The 23,399-nt window shown below is 41.8% G+C and overlaps 1 protein-coding gene across 1 annotated transcript in view; it reads left to right on the forward strand.

The window, feature by feature from the left end:
- LOC112107161 (SWI/SNF-related matrix-associated actin-dependent regulator of chromatin subfamily D member 3) overlaps positions 1–23,399 on the forward strand; it is a 149,852-nt gene that overhangs the window by 35,245 nt on the left and 91,208 nt on the right. The window contains exon 4 of the mRNA XM_026657733.1: positions 12,462–12,584. Coding sequence (XP_026513518.1) covers positions 12,462–12,584 — 123 coding nt within the window. The remainder of the gene's footprint in view (positions 1–12,461; positions 12,585–23,399) is intronic.

Genomic DNA, 23,399 nt, shown 5'->3' on the forward strand with positions numbered 1-23,399 from the left:
CCCCCCCCCCCCCCACCGCTTGGCTAACTGCAGGGAAGGATTTCTTTTCAGCCGCAGGCAAACAGCCCAGTAGGAACGGCCACCTCTGTCCCCTTAATTAAATTCCCGTATTTCAACCAGGTGACCATGAACAATATCACTCTCCTGAGGATAACACAGCGAGATAAAGAACGGATGTTGCTTGAATGCCAGCAAACACTGGGACCATATGCTTCCAGGCTTTCGCATGCAGTGATACCACATTACTTGCTACTAGCACGGCGTGGTAAAGTGTCCTACCATGGAGGACGGAATAAGGCTGCACTGCCCAGAAACCTTCTGCAAAGGCTTTTGGAGTACCTCCAGGAGAGCTTCATGGAGATGTCCCTGGAGGATTTCCGCTCCATCCCCAGACACGTTAACAGACTTTTCCAGTAGCTGTACTGGCCGAGAATGCATCCCAAGTCCTCAGGGCAAATTAATCATTTAAAAAATGCTTGCTTTTAAACCATGTTTTATATTTACAAAGGTACACTCACCAGAGGTCCCTTCCATGGCTTCATTGTCTGGGATACCGCCTTGGGAGGGTTGGGAGGGTACTTCAGTCAGGCTGAGAAAAAGATCCTGGCTGTTGGGGAGAACGGAGTGCTGTGTGCTCTCTGCAAGCTCGTCCTCCTCCTCCTCCTCCTCCTCATCTTCCCCATCCGCAAAATCCTCAGGCATGGCTGAGATTAACCCCTCATCGGAATCCACGGTCAGGGGTGGGGTAGTGGTGGCGCGCCCCCCCCCCCCCCCCAGAATTGCATGCAGCTCAGCGTAGAAGCGGCATGGCTGCAGCTCTGCCTCGGAGCGTCCGTTTGCTTCTTTGGTTTTCTGGTACGCTTGTCTGAACTCCTTAACTTTCACGCGGCACTTATATGAGTCCCTATTGTGGCCTCTCTCCATCATGCCCTTGGAGATTTTTTTCAAATGTTTTGGCATTTCGTCTTTTGGAACGTAGTTCTGCTAGCACGGAATCCTCTCCCCATACAGCGATCAGATCCAGTACCTCCCGTATGGTCCATGCTGGTGCTAACCCTAATTCGAACCGGCAATGTCGGGGAGGAGTACAGAAATCGATTTTAAGAGCCCTTTATGTCGAAGTAAATGGCTTCGTTGTGTGGACGGGTGCAGGGTTAATTCGATTTAACGCTGCTAAATTCGACCTAAACTCGTAGTGTAGACCAGGCCTAAAATATGAGTTGTGTGCTTTTATTTGTAGACCAAAAAAGTTAATTACTAAGTTTTTTTTATATAGCACTTTTATCCAAAGTGCTTTACAATAGTTAGTTAATGGTACAAACAACATTTGGAAAGATCATTAAGTGGTCCGCCGAGACCCTCAGCAATTTTCAAGTGGTCCACAAAAAAAAAGTTTGAGAACCACTTCTTTAAAGCCTACAAGTCCTTCTGCTGGTGGCATCTGACTCATGATGATGAAAATGAACATGTGTCGGTCCGCTCTGCTTTGGATCATTATCGAGCAGAACCATCATTAGCATGGACGCATGTCTTCTGGAATGGTTGTTGAAGCATGAATGGACTTATAAATTTTTAGCGCATCTGGCACGTAATTATCTTGTGATGCCAGCTACAACAGTGCCATGCAAACGCCTGTTCTCACTTTCAGGTGACATTGTAAACAAGACGTGGGCAGCATTATCTCCAGCTCATTCAAACAAGTTTGGTTACAATTTGCAGAAGTATGACTGAGTGGACTTGTAGGTTCTAAAGTTTTACATTGTTTTATTTTTGATTGCAGTTATTTTTTGTACATAATTCTACATTTGTAAGTTCAACTTTCATTATAAAGAAGTTGCACTACAGTACTTGTATTAGGTGAATTGAAATATACTATTTCTTTTGTTTTTTACAGTGCAAATATTTGTAATCAAAAATAAATATAAAGTGAGCACTGTACACTTTGTATTCTGTGTTGTAACGGAAATCAATATATTTGAAAATGTAGAAAACATCCACAAATATTTAAATAAATGGCATTCTATTATTGTTTAACAATGCGATTAATCGCGATTAATTTTTTTAATTGCTTGACAGCCCTAAATTAAATTTCACATCCTTGTAAGGGGGGAAATGCCAAAGAAACTGAACACAGTAGCATTTAACTTTAAAAAGGGGAACTACACAAAAATGAGGAAGCTAGTTAAACGGAAATTAAAAGGAACAGTCACTAGAGTGAAATGCCTGCCAGCTGCATGGAAACTATTTTAAAACACCATAATAGAGGCTCAAATTAAATGTATACTCTCAACTGGGGAGGAGTGTGGGGAAAGGACAAAAAATGCCACATTTGTTCAACAAGAGCGTACAAGCAGTTGGAGGCAAAAAGGCATCCTTTAAAAAGTGGAAGTCAGATCCTACTGAGGAAAATAGAAAGGAGCATAAGTTCTGGCAAGTCAAGTTTAAAAGTATAATTAGGCAGGACAAAAAAGAATTTGAAGAGCAACTAGCAGAAGACTTAACAAAAAAATTTGCTGTTCGTTTTTGTAAGTACCTCAGAATCACGAAACCTGCCAAACAGTCGGTAGGACCAGTGGTTTTCAAGGAGCACTCAAGGAAGGCAATGCTGTTACAGAGAAACTAAATGAATTCTTTGCATCGATCTTCATTGCAGAGGATGTAATGGAGATTCCCACACCCAAGCCATTCTTTTTAGGTGACAAATCTGAGGAACTGTCCCAGATTGAGGTGTCAGCAGAGGAGGTTTTGGAACAAATTGATAAATTAAACAGTAACGTGTCACAAGTACAAGACAGTATTTACTCGGGAGTTCCGAAGGAACACAAATCTAAAACAGCAGAACTACTAACTCTGATATGTAACCTATCACTTAAATCAGACTCTGTACCAGACAACTGGTAAATAGCTAAAGTGACACTGCTTTTTTAAAAAAAGCTCCAGAGACGATCCTGGCAATTACATGCCAATAAGCCTAACTTCAAATTGGTTGAAACTATAGTAAAGAACAGAATTATCAGACACATAGATTAACACAATTTGTTGGGGAAGAGTCAACACAACTTTTGTAAAGGGAAATCATGCCTCACCAATTTGTTAGAATTCTTTGAAGGGGTAAACAAACACGTGGACAAAGGTGATGGAGGAATAAACAGTGGAGTGGCAAAATTTGCAGACGATACAAAATTACTCAAGGTAGTTAAGTCCAAAGCAGACTGCAAAGAGTTACAAAAGGATCTCACAAAACTGGGCAACAAAATGGCAGATGAAATTCAGTGCTACTAAGTGACAAGTAATGCATATTGAAAAACATAATCCCAACTATACATACAAAATGAAAGGCTTTAAATTAGCTGTTACCACTCAAGAAAGCGATCTTGGCGTCATTGTGGATAATTCTCTGAAAACATCCACTCAATGTGCAGCGGCAGTCAAAAAAAGCTAACTATGTTAGGAACTATTAGAAAAGGGATAGATAATAAAACAGAAAATATTATAACGCCACTATATAAATCCCTGGCATGTCCACACCTTGAATACTGCGTGCAGTTATGGTCACCCCACCTCAAAAATATATATATTAGAAATCAAAAAAATATAGAGAAGTGCAACAAAAATTATTAGGGGTATGGAACAGATTCCATACAAAGAGAGATTAAAAAGACTGGGATTGTTCATCTTGGAAAAGAGATGATGGGGGGGGGGATATGCTAGAGGTCTAAAAAATCATGACTGGTGTGGAGAAAGTGAACAAAGAAGTATTATTTACCCCTTAACATAACACAAGAACCAGGGGTCACCCATTGAACTTAATAGGCAGCAGGTTTAAACCAAACATAAGGAAGTACTTCTTCAGACAACACAGAGTAAATCTGAAGAACTCATTGCCAGGGGATGCTGTGAAGGCCACCAGTATAACTTGGTTCAAAAAAGAATTAGGTGAGTTCATGGAGGATAGCCATTGATAGACTATCAGCCAAGGTGGTCAGGGACTCAGCCCCATGCTTCAGGTGTCCCTAAACCTCCAACTGCCAGAAGCTGGCAGTGGATCACAGGGGATGGATCACTCAAAATTGACCTGTTCTGTTCATTCCAACAGTGGCCAGTGCCAGATGTTTCAGAGGGAAGACAGGATACTGGGCTCGATGGGCCATTGGTCTGACCCGGTATGGCCATTCTTACGTTCAGGAGTCTTCCCAAAGTACCTAGCAGTAGCAGCCAGGAATATATGTTTAATCATTTCTTAATCATTATAAGGTTTCAGTGCTCAGAATGTATGACTAGCTGTTCAGTAAATCTGCTCTCTGTTCCAGTTGTTGAGTCCTATGATTTGCTGGAACAAGTTTATTTTTACACCACTGAGACTCTCCTTCCTAAAGGCTGTTCTTGGCTCAATCTGCAAATCCAGACAGATTTCAAGAAATTCAAAACAATCAATCTGGTTAGATCTTTGTCTCATCAAACCATGAGCTATTACTTCAAATTTCTAGAGTTCACGGGATTGTGTATCCAGGTCACTTCATTTACTAGATCTTGAGTAAAACCTCTACAAATTTGAGGCCTGTGCATCAAGCACCAACTTCTGAAAGAACTCATGTGAAATTGCAGAACTATTAACTATGGTTTGTAACCTGTCCTTTAAATCGGCTTCTGTACCCAATGACTGGAAGATAGCTAATGTAACGCCAATATTTAAAAAGGGCTCTAGAGGTGATCCCGGCAATTACAGACCGGTAAGTCTAACGTCGGTACTGGGCAAATTAGTTGAAACAATAGTAAAGAATAAAATTGTCAGACACAGAGAAGAACATATATTGTTGGGCAAAAGTCAACATGGTTTCTGTAAAGGGAAATCATGTCTTACTAATCTATTAGAGTTCTTTGAAGGGGTCAGCAAACATGTGGACAAGGGGGATCCAGTGGACATAGTGTACTTAGATTTCCAGAAAGCTTTTGACAAAGTCCCTCACCAAAGGCTCTTACGTAAATTAAGTTGTCATGGGATAAGAGGGAAGATCCTTTCATGGATTGAGAACTGGTTAAAAGACAGGGAACAAAGGGTAGGAATAAATGGTAAATTTTCAGAATGGAGAGGGGTAACTAGTGGTGTTCCCCAAGGGTCAGTCCTAGGACCAATCCTATTCAATTTATTCATAAATGATCTGGAGAAAGGGGTAAACAGTGAGGTAGTAAAGTTTGCAGATGATACTAAACTGCTCAAGATAGTTAAGACCAAAGCAGATTGTGAAGAACTTCAAAAAGATCTCTCAAAACTAAGTGATTGGGCAACAAAATGGCAAATGGAATTTGATGTGGATAAATGTAAAGTAATGCACATTGGAAAAAATAACCCCAACTATACATACGGTGTGATGGGAGCTAATTTAGCTACAACTAATCAGGAAAGAGATCTTGGAGTCATCGTAGATAGTTCTCTGAAGACGTCCACGCAGTATGCAGTGGCAGTCAAAAAAGCTAACAGGATGTTAGGAATCATTAAAAAAGGGATAGAGAATAAGACGGAGAATATCTTATTACCCTTATGTGAATCCATGGTACGCCCACATCTTGAATACTGCGTGCAGATGTGGTCTCATCTCAAAAAAGATATACTGGCGTTAGAAAAGGTTCAGAGAAGGGCAACTAAAATGATTAGGGGTTTGGAATGTGTTCCATATGAGGAGAGATTAAAGAGGCTAGGACTTTTCAGCTTGGAAAAGAGGAGACTAAGGGGGGATATGATAGAGGTATATAAAAGAATGAGTGGTGTGGAGAAAGTGAATAAGGAAAAGTTATTTACTTGTTCCCATAATATAAGAACTAGGGGCCACTAAATGAAATGAATGGGCAGCAGGTTTAAAACAAATAAAAGGAAGTTCTTCACACAGCGCACAGTCAACCTATGGAACTCCTTGCCTGAAGAGGTTGTGAAGGCTAGGACTATAATAGGGTTTAAAAGAGAACTAGATAAATTCATGGAGGTTAAGTCCATTAATGGCTATTAGCCAGGATGGGTAAGGAATGGTGTACCTAGCCTCTGTTTGTCAGAGGGTGGAGATGGATGGCAGGAGAGAGATCACTTGATCATTACCTGTTAGGTTCACTCCCTGTGGGGTACCTGGCATTGGCCATTGTCGGTAGACAGGATACTGGGCTGGATGGACCTTTGGTCTGACCCAGTATGGCCGTTCTTATGTTTAACTTCCATTTGGTAATTTACCATTCAGATTCAAAGCTTTCTAGTGGTGGATAATCCCAGAAAATGGGTGCAAAGTGGTGTTCCTCACTATTCCCTCCCCATTGAAAGTGAAAGTGTGGTACACACTTCAGACATAGGTTGACGAGCAAACCAGGACCGACTCAGTATTCAAGTTCTGTGGAATCCCAGGAAGGCCAAATTGCATATAAATGTGTTGGAGTTAAGAGACATTTGGTTAGCTCTCAAACATCCTTCTACACGTGGGAAACTGAGTTCTACCATAATTAAACATATCCTAATATTCAGGTGTTGACAGGTAATACCATATTTATATACTGTCCCAACCATCAAGGAGGCGCTCACTCTCATCTGGCATATCAGGAGGCAGTTAGGGAGTGAAGCATCCTTCATCTGGTGTTGCCAATGGCCAAGAATCACTAAGTGAACAACAATACTTTAGGAGGCAATCCAAGCCAAAATGCAATTCCCAGCACTTGTGCTCTCTGAAGACTGAGAGAATGGCTATATTTTTACACAAGCGAGGAAAACCAAAGGTTTACCTGTTTGCAGTGAGGGAAAATTCAGTGTTCTCTAATCTATTCCTGGGGTGCTCAGAGTATGGGGCCCCGACTGATGCCTTTCTTCTGGGTGGGAGCAGAGATTCCTACGTGTCTTTCTTCCAGTGTCACTTATCCCAAGAGTGTCATGATTCTAAAACGGGACAGAGCTCATAATATTAATAGCTGCAGCCTTGGGCTCAGATCTTTTGGCATTGACATTAGAGCCTCCAGTTCATCTGCCATTTCCTACAGATCTCCTGTCACATTGCCAGAGACAAATCTTGCCTTCAGATCTGAGCTCTCTGACCCTGACAGTTTGGATGATTGCACTTTGTTCAATTCTAATAATGATTTTCTTGAGCGGTCCATTGAATTTCACTGGAGAGCTGAAAGCCTTCAACATGGAAAACTTTACAGTGAAGTGGAAAAGATTTTTCCACATGAATCTCTGTCAAAAGTATTTCATCTTTGGCTGCTATAGTCCCTAATACTCTGGTCTGTTGTTTGATTCTAAAAGAATCTGGATCTATTTTGAGTACTTGATATGATCATGCTTAGGAGTCCCAGTCCTGGACCACTACCCTGAACAAGCACAGAACAGAGAGCTGGTCCCTGTCCCAGAGAGCTTACACTCTTAAGACAAGAGACAGCAGGTGGATACAGAGAGATGAGGAGCACAAGGCTACAATGAGGCACTATTGATCAGCTTGATAGGATGTGGTCTCAGCAGACCAGCTGCCTAACTGTTGTCAAGCTGTTTTGTAGTTATCATGGCAAAGGGGTGTTTTAAGAAGAGATTTGGTGGTACTGTATTACTAAAGTTAATCTGGCAGCTGTGTTATACCAGCTCATCATGCTTCTATTCCCAGAGCTTCAGTTTTTGCATACCCAGTGGTAAAAAGGTTTTTAAGAAATCTTGCATGGATTTTCATCTGTTTATAAGCTTCCATCACCTTTGAGCTCAAATTGTGTGCCCACAAAACTTCTGGAATGAGCGTATGGAGATCCTAGAGCATACTTCCTGGTCCACTTCCTTGTGAAGCATATGGCAGAGACAGTGAATTATAAATCCTGATGACGGATACTCCTTTGCGGAGTGAACATAATATTGCATCCACCTCCTAAATTCCTGCTCAAGACTTCCATTAAAATCTGTTAACTTCCCTATACTTTTTTTTCAAAATCCCATATTGTACCAGGAGAAGCTAAATATTCTAAATGTAACATAAACTAGATGTCAGAGGAGTTCTCAGTGACTGTCTAGGTAGAACAAAATTTATAAGCCTTCCCAGTCTTTTTGTAGTTTATAGTAATAAACCGAGGAAAGAAACATCTGCTGCTCAGATTGTCAAAATGGATTAGATTTTGCATTCAGACTTGTTATAATCTAGTGGGTGTTTCAGTACCTGAATGTCGTAGAACACATTATAACATTTATACTAAGGTAACAGACATGACAGAAATAGCTTAGATAGGTAAAGCAGGTCTAACGGAGCTTCTACAGAAAGTCTGAGAGAGAATTTTGTCACAGAGCTATATAAGAACAGCCATACTGGGTAAGACCAAAGGTCCATCTAGCCCAGTATCCTGTCTTCTGACAATGGCCAATGCCAGGTGCGTCAGAGGGAATGAACAGAACAGGTAATCATCAAGTGATCCATCCCCAGTCGCCCATTCCGAGCTTCTGGCAAACAGAGGCTAAGGACACCATCCCTTCTTATCCTGGCTAATAGCCATTGATGGACATATCCACCAGGAATTTATCTAGTTCTTTTTTGAACCCTGTTATAATCTTGGTCTTCACAACATCCTCTAGCAAAGAGTTCCACAGGTTGACTGTGCATAGTGTGAAGAAATATTTCCTTTTGTTTTAAATCTGCTGCCTATTAATTTCATTTGGTGACCCCTAGTTCTTGTGTTATGAGAAGGAGTAAATAACACTTCCTTATTTACTTTCTCCATACCAGTCATGATTTTATAAACCTCTATCATATCCCCCCTTAGTCATTCCTTTTCCAAGCTGAAAAGTTCCAGTCTTATTAATCTCTCCGCATATGGAAGCTGTTCCATGCGCTTAATCATTTTTGTTGCCATTTTCTGAACCTTTTCCAATTCCAATATATCTTTTTTGAGACAGGGCATCCACATCTGCACGCAGTATTCAAGATACTACAGCTTCATCATATAGGTAGATGGATTGGGGTCCTAAGGTCCAATCCTCATGGTCGATACGGTGCAAGAGGTACCAGGCATTGCTCCCACTATCAGACACAGAGGTGGAGGATTGACTCGGGATGTCCAGGCCCTAGGCTTTCTCTGATATTGGATATAATGTTGAGGGGCTGAAAGAGCGGGTCAGTCCCAATTCTAAAATGATAGATTCTAAACCCAGAAAGAACCACTGTGCTCCTCTAATCTGCCCTCCTGCATAACACAGGCTATAGAATTTCCACAAAATAATTCCTCTTTGAACTAGAACATATATTTTAGAAAAACATCCAGTCTTGATTTAAGCCCACATGATATGGGCTTATGAAGTCAGGCTCCTGTATCATAGAATCATAGAATCGTAGGAGTGGAAGGGACCTCGATAGATTATCTAGTCCAGTCCCCTGCATTCATGGCAGAACAAAGTATTATCTAGACCATCCATGACAGGTGTTTGTCTAACCTGATCTTAAAAATCTCCAATGATGGAGATCCCACAATCTCCCTAGGCAATTTATTCCAGTGCTTAACCACCTTGACAGGAAGTTTTTCCTAATGTCCAACCTAAACCACCTTTGCTGCAATTTAAGCCTATTGCTCCTTGTCCTGTCCTCAGCGTGTAGGCGACTGGTAACTACTGATGGGGGAGGCACAATGGCAGCCTCCCCCCTCACCACCACAGTCACGGTCAACTTCCTGGTGACTGCCAAGGCACCATCCAGCAACACTCTCTTGACCACGGCGGCCCAGATCCCCACTCCTTCCCTTCGCCTCTGGTCCATGCTGCCTCCCCCGGACCCTGAATCCCCCTGGCATCGCCTATGCCTCAGAGATTAAGGAGAACAATTTTTTCCCTCCTTCTTGTAACAACCTTTTATGTGCATGAAAACTGTTATCATGTCCCCTCACAGTCTTCTCTTCTCCAGACTAAACAAACCCTGTTTTTTCAGTCTTCTCTCATAGATCTTTTTGTATTCTCCAAAGCACTTGCAACCCCTCCCAGCTTGGTATCATCCACAGACTTTATAAGTGTACTCTCCATGTCATTATCTAAATCATTGATGAAGCTCCTGGGTGTTCCCAGTGCAGTGTGTGCTGCTGCTGTGGTGGAGTGGGTTTGGCTCATCAGAATGTTCATGTTCAGTTATTTACGTGTTGCTAACATTTTCCTGAAGAATGTCAGGTAAGAGACATGACAATTTTAAGTAGTTTATATCACAGCTAAACATGAATGGAGTTTAATGGGACAAGAAAAGGTACTTCTCTGGCTCCAGGCCTTACTAGCAAGTCATGGGGCTCTGCCCCACATCATATCATATACACTGCAAGGGAATAAATTAGGGGGACTCAGGGCTCAGCCCCAAACAAACAATGGGCACAGGATGGATGAGGGGATGCCAGGGTCTGTGGAACATATGACTTGAATGCCTGAATTAATGAGTATTTTCCTGCAGTGCAAGACCTGGAATGATGAGCTGGCCTGGAACTAGAGGAATGGCAGAAATAAAGATTTGGGCAAGGTTCATAGCACAGTCCGCTCTTTGCTATGGTGTTTCTGTAACAGCAACTGATTGGAGGCCTGAACCAGGCAAAGGCAGGAGTTACTTCCTGTGAAGTGAACCTGTTTGTACCAGATATGTTGTATGCTGAAACACCTGTCAGAAAGTGCAGTAATGTATACACCCCTGAGGAAGTTGGCCTGGTAGTAATGCCTTCTAAGCCCATGCTATCCATTTCCCCTCTATTTGTGCAATGTACTAAATCCAAACTGTATACCCCAGATTATAAACAATAACAGGTGGCAAATATGGTCACGTTACCTTTACTGCTGTAGTACAGAAATATTTTAGCTGTTAAATATTTTTGCTGCTTAGTGAGAGCTGGGGTGAGTATTAGAAATGGACAAGGAGACTCAAGAGAGACTAGGCTAGGAATTGTTTGTAACCCATTTCCTCTTTGGGCTCGTCTGCAAATGGAGTTGTTTCTGAATAATTGTTCCTAATTAACTACGTCTGGACACACTAAGGCTAGGTCTACACTACCTGCCTGAATCGGCGGGTAGAAATTGACCTCTCGGGGATCGAATTATCGCGTCTCGTCAGGACGAGACAATCGATCCCCGAATCAACGCCCTTACTCCACCAGCAGAGGTGGGAGTAAGCGCCGTCAACGGGAAGCCGCGGAGGTCGATTTTGCCACCGTCCTTACAGCGGGGTAAGTCGGCTGCGATACGTTGAATTCAGCTACGCTATTCGCGTAGCTGAATTTGCGTATCTTAAATCGACCCCCCCCGTAGTGAGGACGTAGCCTTATTCAAGAATAAGAGTGCCTTGTTCCTGTTTAACTGTGCCAGACCAGTTAGGTTAAACTAATCAGGAACAACTCCAGATGTAGACAAGTCTTAAAACGCTACCTGCCTCACAATTATCCACAAATCAGGTATTGCCAGGAGTAGATAGTCTGTGACCAATCTCCTAGCTTTAAGAGTATTTCTACACTGGGAAAATACATCATATTAGAAAATGTGCTGACTAATGTGATGTTAAACACAGCTTAACATCTAGTATAGGAAGGGCTAGTCAAGTTTAAAAACATATTCGCTGGTCATGGTTAATCATAGGGTCCAGTGAACAAATTTTAAAACACGACTCTTCCTTGTCTATACTAGGTGCTAAGTCATGTTTAACAGCATGTTAGCTTACATGTTTTCTGATGATGCATTTTCCCAGTGTAGAACATATCCCAGGAGGCAAATCATGTGCCTATGGAACCAGGTTCTTCTTATCAAGTGGGGAGGTTGGGTGTGGGGTGTTGCATACTCCATCCACTCCATGGAGTCCCCTGTGCAGTAGCATGGAATGGGGACCATATGCAGGCAGAGGGTGAGGAACTGCTACAAGAGTTCTGCTGAAGGACATGTGGAACCAGTTCCAGTCGTCGGCTCTGCTGCCTAAGGGGAGGATCCCTGCCAAGCATCCAGCTCATTTGTTCAAATCTCTCTCTCTCTCTTTTCCTGTGTCCCTCTTTCCTGTCTCCCTCTCTTCATGCCCTACTCCTTGCCAGCTCCTCTTAGAGCTTTTCTAGACTAGGAAAAGAGATGTTTTAAAAAAATGTGTTAGCTAGTATAGCTAGCCATAGTATAGATAGGACAAGTTGCATGTTAACACTTGTTAGCTGGTCATATTGAAGCCTCTGGGGGCGCCTAGGCTTCATCTCAGCCGGCTAACACGTTAACATACAACTTGCCCCGTGTATACCAAGGTTTTAAAAAGTGTAAGGTTTAAAAACACAGTTGTTTTTAAAAATGCTTTTCTTCTAGTGTAGAGACACCCTAGTTTAAACAAAGACAAATCTAAAATGCTTTGTATTGCCTAGAGACAATCACTTCTGCTAACAAACCCTCTCTCTAAGGTCTAGACAGATATAAGTATTACTGTTCCTGGAATATGATGAATTCCTTGCCTCCAGTGTTTGGATATTCCCTGCTTCCTCCTCAGATCCGGGAGTTGGTTCCTGAGTCCCAGGCCTACATGGACCTGTTAGCCTTTGAACGCAAACTGGACCAGACCATTATGAGGAAGCGGGTGGACATTCAGGAAGCCCTGAAGAGACCGATGAAGGTATGACATGGGAAATGGTACAATTAGCTGAATCAGGAAAAACATCCTCAGTGTGATGTATTGGGCTGTGGAGCCATCTCAGTGGAGAACTAGTGGAAGCTCCATTGATAGAGTAGGATGACCAAGGCACTTAAGAATACATGGCGGGGAAACACCCTTCCTTGGAGGAGGACAAACTGAATGACTCAGTTCAGTAGCTCTCACCCATCTCTAATTTATGAGAGTCTTTACTATAGGAAATAATCCTCTCTTTCATTTACAAATATTATTCTTTGAGGTTTTTAAGAAAAAAAGAAGAGGAAATGGAGATAAGACAGTAGAGGTGCTACCCTAGATACACATTAAATATACTGTTAAGAGTTCAGTTTAAGACGGGAGAAAATAGGAAATAAAATAATGAAAAATGTTAGTCAGAAAATAAATAATCTTGTAGGCCCTGATCCTGCAAAAACTTAAACACATACTTAGTCCCACATTGGACTACTCATGTGAGCAAAGTTAAACATGTGGAAAATTGTTTGCAGGATCAGACCCAAAGATAAGACCGTTCTTCTCCAAATCCTCAGGCACCGCTCTTGTGTTATGCATTATTTTTTCCTGCATTTGCCAGGTCACTCTGTTCATTATATAATTCTGCAATGCTTAATTTGCTTGTTGATTCCAGCTCCATAGGGTAGTTCTTTTGGCCACTTCAGCTACTGTTTGCCCATACCTCAATCAGATTCCAAATCTCTTAGTATGAAGATTCTTACATCTATAGGTCTGTCAAGATGTAAAATAATTATTATTATCTGCATTATAATATGTCCAGAGGCCCAGCTGAGGTCAATGCTAGGCACTGTGTAGACACATTATACATTTTTTTTATACAATTTAAATACTTGAGGCAGACAAAAGGTGGGTAAAAGGAAGTACTATTATTCTTATTTTAAAAGTGGGAAATGAGACAGAGATTAAATGACTAAGGCCTGGTCTACCCCTAAATCTTAGGTCAACGTAGCTACATTGCTCAGGGCTGTGAAAAAATCCACCCTCTGTGCAACGTAGTTAGGTCAGTCTGATCCCCACTGTAGATGCATTTAGGTCAATAGAAGAATTCTGTCTCGGAGAGGTGAATTACCTATGTGGATGGAAACCCCCTTCCAACAATGTAAGATGCATCTGTGCCACTGTAGCCTAGACATACCCTTGCACAGAGTCACACAAGAAATCTGTGGCAAAGCCAAGAATTGAGCCTAGTTCTCCTGAAACTGACTTAACCACAGGCCCACCTTTCCTCACATCATCCATGAAACATTTAGCAATGTTGACAGTTAATGTGAAGCCTAGTGATGAGAGTTTAACATCTCTCATTGCTGCTGTTTCAGGCTCTTTGCAGATTTAGGAAGGCAACATTTTAGTGGTTTACAAGTTTATAGGCAGTAAGTTTTTAAGATTCTTTGCACATAGTGGGCTAAATTGTCAGTTAGTGTAAATTAGCATAGCTTCATTGATATCAATGAAGCTATGCCATTTTACACCACGATATGGCCCATTTAAAAAAAAATAAAAGTATAGATTCTCTTTGACAAATATGCAATAAAGGGTGGATTTTGTGGCAAATTCCTCAACCATGAAACTGAGCAATACTGAAAGCTTTCTAGCAGAACTTTATAGGATCTGGAATGGGAAAGTACATAAAGACTAGAACTTTGAGGTTTCAGCAAACATTCTGTTAATTCCTGTTTGCTCATGTAGTTGCAGTTAGATTTCATTTCAAAAGAATCATCAAACAGACATTTCTAATTTACCTCCAAACTCATGAATGATTGCTCAAATGCAGCAGTCATGAAATTCAAAATCTGTCAAAACAAAACTGAGATCAGGCAATTTTTGCTTGGTTTGGAGTATTCTTATTTATTTACATTATTGCTGGAGCACTGGCAACAGCTATAGTGAAGGATGCCCCAGAATTTCCATCCTAAATGCTGCTCTGAGTTACTTGTAACCCTGAAATATTCACTGTAGGAGCTGCCATTTTCCAGACCTTGTCTGTCTGAAGGTGAACTATTTAGAAGTTTTAGGGAAAATGGTTCAACCATTTTTGAATGAGTGGAGACTGGAAAACATACACTTACTCCATTAAAAAATGCTTTGGCCTTTGTGAGCAGCTGCAGTGCTGAAAAAAATGGCAGCTGTGGGGGTAGCTCAAATGGCAGGGACAAGACCTTGGGTTGGGGGTGGGGGAATGCAAGCATTGAGCCACCTGCCAGCTCACTCTACTGCTGGCAGCAACCCCAATCAGCTGTTGCCTTCTCCAACCCTTATCCTGCCTCCTGTCATCTCTTTTTCTGTCTCTTGCTCTCTCTGCATTAGTGCATTGCTATACCATGTCCATCACCATGGTGTCAACAGTGCCTCATCTTGCAGGCCAACGTTCATGGAAGGCCACTTCTGTTTTAGTTCTTTTGTAAACAACCAGTATAGCTGTCACAGGGCCTTGGGCCTCCGGGTGCATGTGTGCATTCTAGCATGCCTATAATAGCCAGGGCTGGATTTCCAGTTAGGCACAGTAGGCATGTGTCTAGGGGCACCTTACCTCTCTAAAACGACGTGCAACAGGAAGGTCAGCTGTAGGCGGGGGGGGGGGGGAGCGTTGAAGGTGCTGTGCCTAGGGGCTTGTAACCTGTAAATCCAGCCCTGTTAATAGCCCTTTAAAAGTGGGAGCTGTAGTTGGAGTTCTATGACTAGGGGGAGCCTGTGGCCAACAGGAAGCCATATAGAAAGCTTTCTGCCTTCTACACAGGGACAGTGGGCATGAGAGACTCAGGGTCAGGGAAGTTCAGGTGTGGATCTTTACATAGCAGGCAGGAAGGGTATGGCCTCTTCTGTCCCAGCCAGTGGGAACTGGGGAAGGCTTGGGGGTGTGGAGGCAGAGGGAGGGTGTGTGTGTTAGTGCCAGTATTTTGAGTTTAGTTGCTCTTCTTTTAAAATGAAGTTAGCCCTGAGCAAAGGACAAGGTGGTTGATGGGATCTTTATTCTACTTTCATGGTTGGTATGGAGGTGATGTCCATGTCATAAATTCCAATCATGTGAGAAATAAATTTGTCATTCATCTTTGCCCACTTCAGCTGGCCTCTCCCCATCACTCCATCTCCCCAGGACATATTTTAACACTCCAAACTGCTGAACAGCTTCAAACAGCTGCCATTTAAAAAACAAACAAACAAAATCTCAACTGGACAGTGAAATGTTTCTTTCAGACCTTCTCCTTGAGATGTGGAATTTCCCTCACAAAATTGTGAAAGGCTGAGGGTCAGGACAGGAAGATCCAGTCCTGCAGCAGTGTTGGACTTTCTGTACATAAAAAATTGCTGATTTTAAAGACAAGTATATCTAGCAGTCTTGCAGGGCTAGAAATTAGAGCTCTATCCCATTGAAAAGAAGATATTCCCAGCTTCTCAGTGGAACATACAGTACTTACTTCCTACCCTGGAACTTCCCAGTGGTAACAAACTCTAAAGTCATGGCACTTTTAGGTACAGAAAAGCAAATAATTTGTAGAGATTTTTAAAGGCTTCATCTGAGCCCCTCTGTGGTTCAAGTATTGGGTCCAATTCTGTACCCATTGAAGTAAAAAATGCAGAATCAGGGCCATGGTAATAAGTGTTTTTGGTTACACAATCAGAAGAATACAAAAGTAGTCCTGATAAATATTTTAAAACTCTAAAATATTCCAGAAGTAGTTTTTCTGTAACGTATATGGCTTTGTCACTATGGAGTGATATTATCACCTCTTAGGAATTATCAAACTGGCTCGGATCCATAGTCCCTCTAGTCCAGTTTTGAGTCACTGACAGTGGCTAGTACTAGATGCGTCTTAGGAAGGTGCAAGAAACCCTAGTAGATGGCTATGGGATAAGTTTCTTCCTAAATTCAATAGTCAGAGTTGGCTTATGGTCTGAAACAGAAGTTTCAAAACTCTTGTTTATTTAAAAAAATATTTATGGGTATAACTCTGGATATTCTTTGTATTCTTATGAATGTCTTCTCCCTTTTTCTGTCTGGCTAAGCTCTTGGCTTCAGTACCAGAAGCATAACAAGATCCAATGGCTGCAAGTTGAAGCTAGACAAATTCAGACTGGAAATAATGTGCAAATTTTTAGAAGTGAGGGAAATTAACCATTGGAACAATTTTGTCTAGGGATGTAGTTGACTTTCCATTACTTGAAATCTTTAAGTCAAGATCAGTTGTCTTTCTGAGATATGCTCTTGTTCAACCAGAGATTCTGGCCTATATTGTACATCAGGTCAGGCTAGATGATTATAATGGTCCCTTCAGGTAGTAAAAGCTGCATATCTTTTAATCTATATCATGTGGCAATGAAATCTACAGACTAATTGTACATTGTATAATATACTTGAAAAAATATTTCCTTTTGTCACTTTTGAGTTTGCTGCCTTTCAACTTCATTGAATGTCACTTATTCTTGCATTATGGACTGGGAGTTTCTGGTCTCCCTATCTACCTTCTAGTTTCATAGTCTCCAGGGCCAGAAGGGATCATTGTGATGGGGTGCTGGAACAATTTGTATAATGGTGGTGCTAAGAGCCATTGAACCAAACTGTAAACCCTGCATATGATGGAAACCACTTCAAGCCAGGGTGTGCGGCAGCACCCCTAATTCCAGTACCTATGCATTGTGATAATCTAATCTGACTTCTTGTATAACACAGGCCATAGAACTTCCCCAAAATAATTCCTAGAGTAGATGGTTTAGAAAAGTGTTGAATCTTGATTTAAAAATTGTCAGTGATGGAGAATCCACCATGACTCTTGGTAATTGTTGCAGTGCTTAATTACACTCACTGTTAAAAATTTAAGCCTTATTTCCTGTCTGAATTTGTTAGCTTCAGCTTCCAGCCATTGGTTTGTATTAGACTTTTCTCTGCTAGGTTGAAGAGCCAATTATTAAAGATTTGTTCCCCATGTAGATACTTATAGACTGTAATTAAGACACCCTTAATCTTCTCTTTGTTAAGATAAACCATTGGAGCACCTTGAGTTGATCACTATAAGGCATGTTTTCTAATCCTTTAATCACTCGCCTGACTCTTTGAACTCTCTCAAATTTATCAACCACCTTCTTGAATTGTGGACACCAGAACTAAACACAGTATTTCAGCAGTAGTTGCACCAGTGCCAAATACACAGGTAAAATAACCTCTGTGCTCCTACTTGAGATTCCCTTGGTTATGTATCCAAGGATCGCATTTGCCCTTTCGGCCACAGCGTTGCACTGGCAGCTCACGTTCAGCTAATTATCCACTATGACTCCCAAATCTTTTTCAGAGTCACTACATCTCAGGATAGAATCCCCCATTGCATAAATATGGTCTGCATTCATTGTAGACCATTCTCTAGACTATTATTTTATATATTTTTATCGTGCTAGAACAGCGGTTCTCACAATAAAATTTTTGGTGGCCTCAGAATGTGGCCATCAACTCTTGTTGGTGGCCGAATAAATACGCACATATTCGTGTCCAAATCATTATAATTTATTTATGTATTTTTTTTCAGACTCAATAATAAGAGTAATGTACAGTTAACTCTATTCTTTACTGGACCTAAACGGAATAGAAACACAAACAAGGTGCTTTGCACATTCTTGGTTTTTTGTTGTTTCTTTTGATTTTTGGTTGCTATTTTTTTAAGACTCGTTAGCTAGTAAGTCTGCTGCTGCGAAAAGTAATATTTGTATGTTTGTTAATATCACTTTTTTCACAGCAGACTTCCTCAGCCCTGGCAAGCCAGGGGACAAATTAAGCCCTGGATGGGGAGGTGGGTAGGGAGACAATGGGGGCCAGGGATGATGGGGGGGGCTGGGGAGGCAGCAGGGGTCAGGGGCAATGCGGGATGGTGGTGAGCCAACGGCCAGTATCCAGGGCCAGAGCCCGCCACCCCAGGGCTGAAGCCTGACCCTCACTGCCCCCGGGAAGGTGCGGAACTCACTGGCTGCCTGCTCCTCTGGCGTTTGTGGCTCTGGAGGGGGCAGGGCCTACTGCTTTGCCCCCCTCCAGTCATTGCCCAGGAGGCTGTGGCCACAAGAAAAGCCCCTGATGGCCGCATTTGAGAAACACTGTGCTAGAAGTCTAAATACTAAGGTGGGTGAGCTAGAGCAGTGCCTGGCATTAAATGAGGATATTGATATAATAGGAATTGCAGAAACTTGATAGAATAAGGATAATCAATGGGACATGGTAATACAAGGGTACAAAATATATAGGAATGACCGAATAGGTCATGCTGGTCGGGAAGTGGCATTATGTATGGAAAAAAATATAGAGTCAAAGTAAAAATACTAAATGAATCAAGCCATACCATAGAATCTGTATGGATAAAAATTCCATGCTTGAACAATAAAAGTGTAGCAGTAGGAATATACTACCGACCACGTGACCTGGATGGTGATAGTGATTGTGAAATGCACAGGGACATTACAGAGGCTACAAAGGCAGAAAATCCAATAATAAATTGAGATTTCAACCTGTGTTCCCTGTAAGCTGTGCGCTTGGGCAGCCACGCAGGAGCAATTCAAATGCCATGCAGCTGATTAGCAGAGCGCGCACAGCTAGCAGCATGTGTTCAGGTGCCCCTCCCCCCCACGTTGCTCCATCCTGCAGCTGCTCCTGGGACCCTCCTGCTGGCTGTGCAGAGCGGGGTGTGTGGAGGGGGTAGGGTGCTGATGTCAGGGTGACCCCCTCCCCCCACCCCTGTACCCCATCTCCACAGAGCAGGGCAGAGGGGGACAGCCTGGCTCAGGAGGACTTGAAGCTGCAGTCTGAATGGTGAGTGGCTGAGTGCCTTTCTTAAAGAGACAGTGCACTCTTTCTGAGATTTCCCCAGCAGCCAGCTCACACAGTCTCTGTCTCTCTCACTCTCTCTCACACACACACACTCTCTCTCTCTCTCTCCCCTTCCCCCTGCCCATGTACCCCATCTCCGCAGAGCGGGGGAGGAGAGACAACAGGGCTCAGGACAGAGCAGGAGAGCATTCAGTGAGTGTCTTAAAGAGTCAGCGCACAGTTTTCCCCAGCAGCCAGCACACACACACACTGTCTGTCTGTCTCTCTCTCTCTCTCTCTCACACACACACACACACACACACACACACACACACACTCTGTGTCTCTCTCACGCACACACACACACACACACACACACAGTCTCTGTCTTACACACACACACACTGTCTCTTTCACACTCACCTTCCAACACATACTTGTATTATTATTACTGTTACTCCTTGGTACTTCCTGCAATGCACATATATTCTCTGTAATTTTATTCTTTCAAAGTGTGTTATTTTAGTTTTTTGACTAGTCTGTGCATTTCATAATTTTTATTTCTCTCTTACACTTACATTTAATTCTTTGAGTAGTGAGTTCTAAAATGCCTCACCTGTCCTGACTGGAGTAATTATCCCTATGGTAACTTTTTAAAAATATATATTGTATCTAGGTTTTTTGTTTCTACTGGTGACCCACATTCCCACATACTTCAGTGCACATAACAAAAATTATTCTGCATATGGATGGAAAAAATTAGAGGGAACATTGATTTCAACTATTCTCATGTTGATTGGATATCTGTCACCTCTGGAAAGGATGCAGATATAAAATTTCTTGCACCATAAATGACTGCTTCTTGGACCAGCTTGTCTTGAAACACACAATGGGAGAGGGAATTCCTGATCTAGTCCTAAGTGGAGTACAGGATCTGGTTCAAGAGGTGAATATAGCTGAACCATTCAGTAATAGCGACTGTAATGTAATTAAATTTAACATCCTTGTAAGAGGAAAAATACCAAAGAAACCTACCCAGTAGAATTTAACTTAAAAAAGGCAACTACACAAAAATGAGGAAGCTAGTTAAATAGAAATTAAAAGGAACAATCACAAGGGTGAAATGCCTACAACCTGCATGGAGACTACTTTCAAAACGCCATAACGGAGGCTCAAACTAAATGTATACCCCCCAAAAAAGAACACCAATAAGAGGACCAAAAATGTCACGAAGGCTAAACAAGAGAGTAAAAGAGGCAGTTAGAGGGAAAAAAGGCATCCTTTCAAAAGTGGACATCAAATCCTACTGGGGAAAATATAAAGGAGATGAACTGCTGACAAGTCAAGTGTAAAAGTATAATAAGGCAGCCCAAGAAAGAATTTGAAGAGAAACTAATTACACAGCAACTAACAATTTTTTTTAAGTACATCAGAATTAGGAAGCCTGCCAAACAGTCAGTGGCTCCGCTGGACAGTTAAGGTGTTAAAGGAACACTGAAGGAAGACAAGGTTGTTGCACAGAACTGAATGAATTCTCTGTATATGTCTTCCCTGCAGAGGATATGGGGGAGATCCTCACACTCAAGCCATTCTTTTTAAGTGACAAGTCTGAGGAACTGTCCCAGGTTGAGGTGTCAATAGAGGAGGTTTTGGAACAAATCCATAAATTAAGCAATGATAAATCACCAGGACCAGATGGTATTTATGCAAGTGTTGTGAAGGTACTCAAATATGAAATTGCAGAATTAGTAATTATGGTATGTAACCTGTTGCTTAAATCAGCCTCTGTACCAGATAGCTAGGGGATAGCTAATGTAACACTGATTTTTAAAAAAGGCTCCAGAAGCGATCCTGAGAATTATGGGTCAGTCAACCTAACTTCAGTACCAGGCAAATTGTTGAAACTATAATAAAGAATAGAATTATCAGACACATAAATGAACACAATATGTTGAGGAAAAGTCAACGTGGCTTTTGAAAAGGAAATCATGGCTCACCGATCTGTTAGAATTATTTGAGGATGCCAACCAGCATTTGGACAAAAGTGATAGAGTGGATATAGTGTACTTGGACTTTCAAAAAGTCTTTGACCGGTCCCACACCAAAGCCTCTTAAGTAAAGTAAGCAGTCATGGGATAAGAGGGAAGGTCCTCTTATGGATCAGTAACTGGTTAAAGGTAGGAAACAAAGGGTAGGAATAAATGGTCAGTTTTCACAATGGAGAGAGGAAAATAACGGGGGTTCTCCAAGGATTCATAAATTATCTGGAAAGAGGGTAAACAGTGAGGTGGAAGAATTTGCAGATGATACAAAATTACTCAAGATTGTTAAGTCCAAAGCTGACTGCAAAGAGTTACAACTGGATCTCACTAAGCTGGGTGACTAAACTGGCAAATGAAATTCGATGTTGATAAATGCCAAGTAATGCACATTGGAAAACATAATCCCAACAATACATACAAAACAATGGGGGTTTAAATTAGCTGTTACCACTCAAGAAAAGATCTTGGAGTCATCATGGATAATTCCCTGAAAACATCCACTGTATGTGCAGCAGTCAAAAAAGCTAACAGAATGTTAGGAACCATTAGGAAAGGGATAGATAATAAGACAGAAAATATCATGATGCCACTATATAAATCCATGGTATGCCACTCCTTGAATACTGTGTGCGGTTCTTGTTGCCTCATCTCAAAAAAGATGTATTAGAATGGGAAAAAGTGCTGAGAAGGGCAACAAAAATTATTAGGGGTCTGGGACAGCTTCCATATGAGGAGAGATTAAAAAGACTGAGATTGTTCAGTTTAGAAATGAGATGACTAAGGGGGGATATGAGAGAGGTCTATAAAATCCTGAATGGTGTGGAGAAAGTGAATAGGGAATGTTATTTACCCCTTCACCTAACACAGGAGCTAGGTGTCACCTGATAAAATTAATAAACAGCAGGCTTAAAATGAACAAAAGGAGTACAATGCACAGTCAAGCTGTGGAACTTGTTGCTATGGGATATTGTGAAGGCCAAAAATATAACTGGGTTCAAAAAAGAATTAGGTGAGTTCATGGAGGATAGTTCCATCAATAGCTATTAGCCAAGATGGTCAGCAACACAACCACATGCTCTGTGTGTCTCTAAACCTCCAACTGCAAGAAACTGGGATAGGACAACAGGTGATGGATCACTTGAAATCGCCCTGTTCTATTCTTTCCCTCTGAAGCATCAGGCACTGGCCACTGCCAGAATACAGGTGTAATGATGCTGCCTCTGGCAGGACACAACTAAGAGTATCAATTCAGGACAAATTGCTTAGAGCAGGGCAGGCACAGCCCAAAAGCTGGAGTTCCTTTATTACTAAGGCACTACTAACTCCTGAGTTTCACTTACATCCAGAATCACCTCTGGCCCATCAGGCGGATTCCTACCTAATCCCCCTTTAGGCAAACTCCCCCCCCTCCCTTGTCCCAGCACACACGGCTGGTTACAGACAAATACTGGAAGAGTGGGGCAGCTTTTTTACTAGGCACATTGCCACTCCAAACAGATAAACTGCTGCTCTTCTCACTACACCGAGCTACTTCCAGCAAATCACAATTACCCTGGGACTTTTCAGCTTGGAAAAGAGACGACTAAGGGGGGATATGATAGAGGTCTATAAAATCATGACTGCTGTGGAGAAAGTAAATAAGGAAGTGTTATTTATTCCTTCTCATAACTAAAGGCTAGGGGGTCACCAAATGAAATTAATAGGCAACAGGTTTAAAAGAAACAAAAGTAAGTATTTCTTCGCACAATGCACAGTCAACCCTAACGTTCAGTCTTCTCTGGTCTTGAATAACTTAAATAACTTTATTTCATCTGCAGATTTTGCCACCTCTTTTCTTATTTTATTCCCAGATCATGAATATGTACAGTAACTCCTCACTTAAAGTCATCCCAGTTAACGTTGTTTCGTTGCTGATCAATTAGAGAACATGCTCGTTTAAAGTTG

Source organism: Terrapene carolina, unplaced genomic scaffold (assembly GCF_002925995.2).
Source record: "Terrapene carolina triunguis isolate 2854851 unplaced genomic scaffold, T_m_triunguis-2.0 Scaffold278, whole genome shotgun sequence".
Taxonomy (NCBI): Eukaryota; Metazoa; Chordata; order Testudines; family Emydidae; genus Terrapene; species Terrapene triunguis.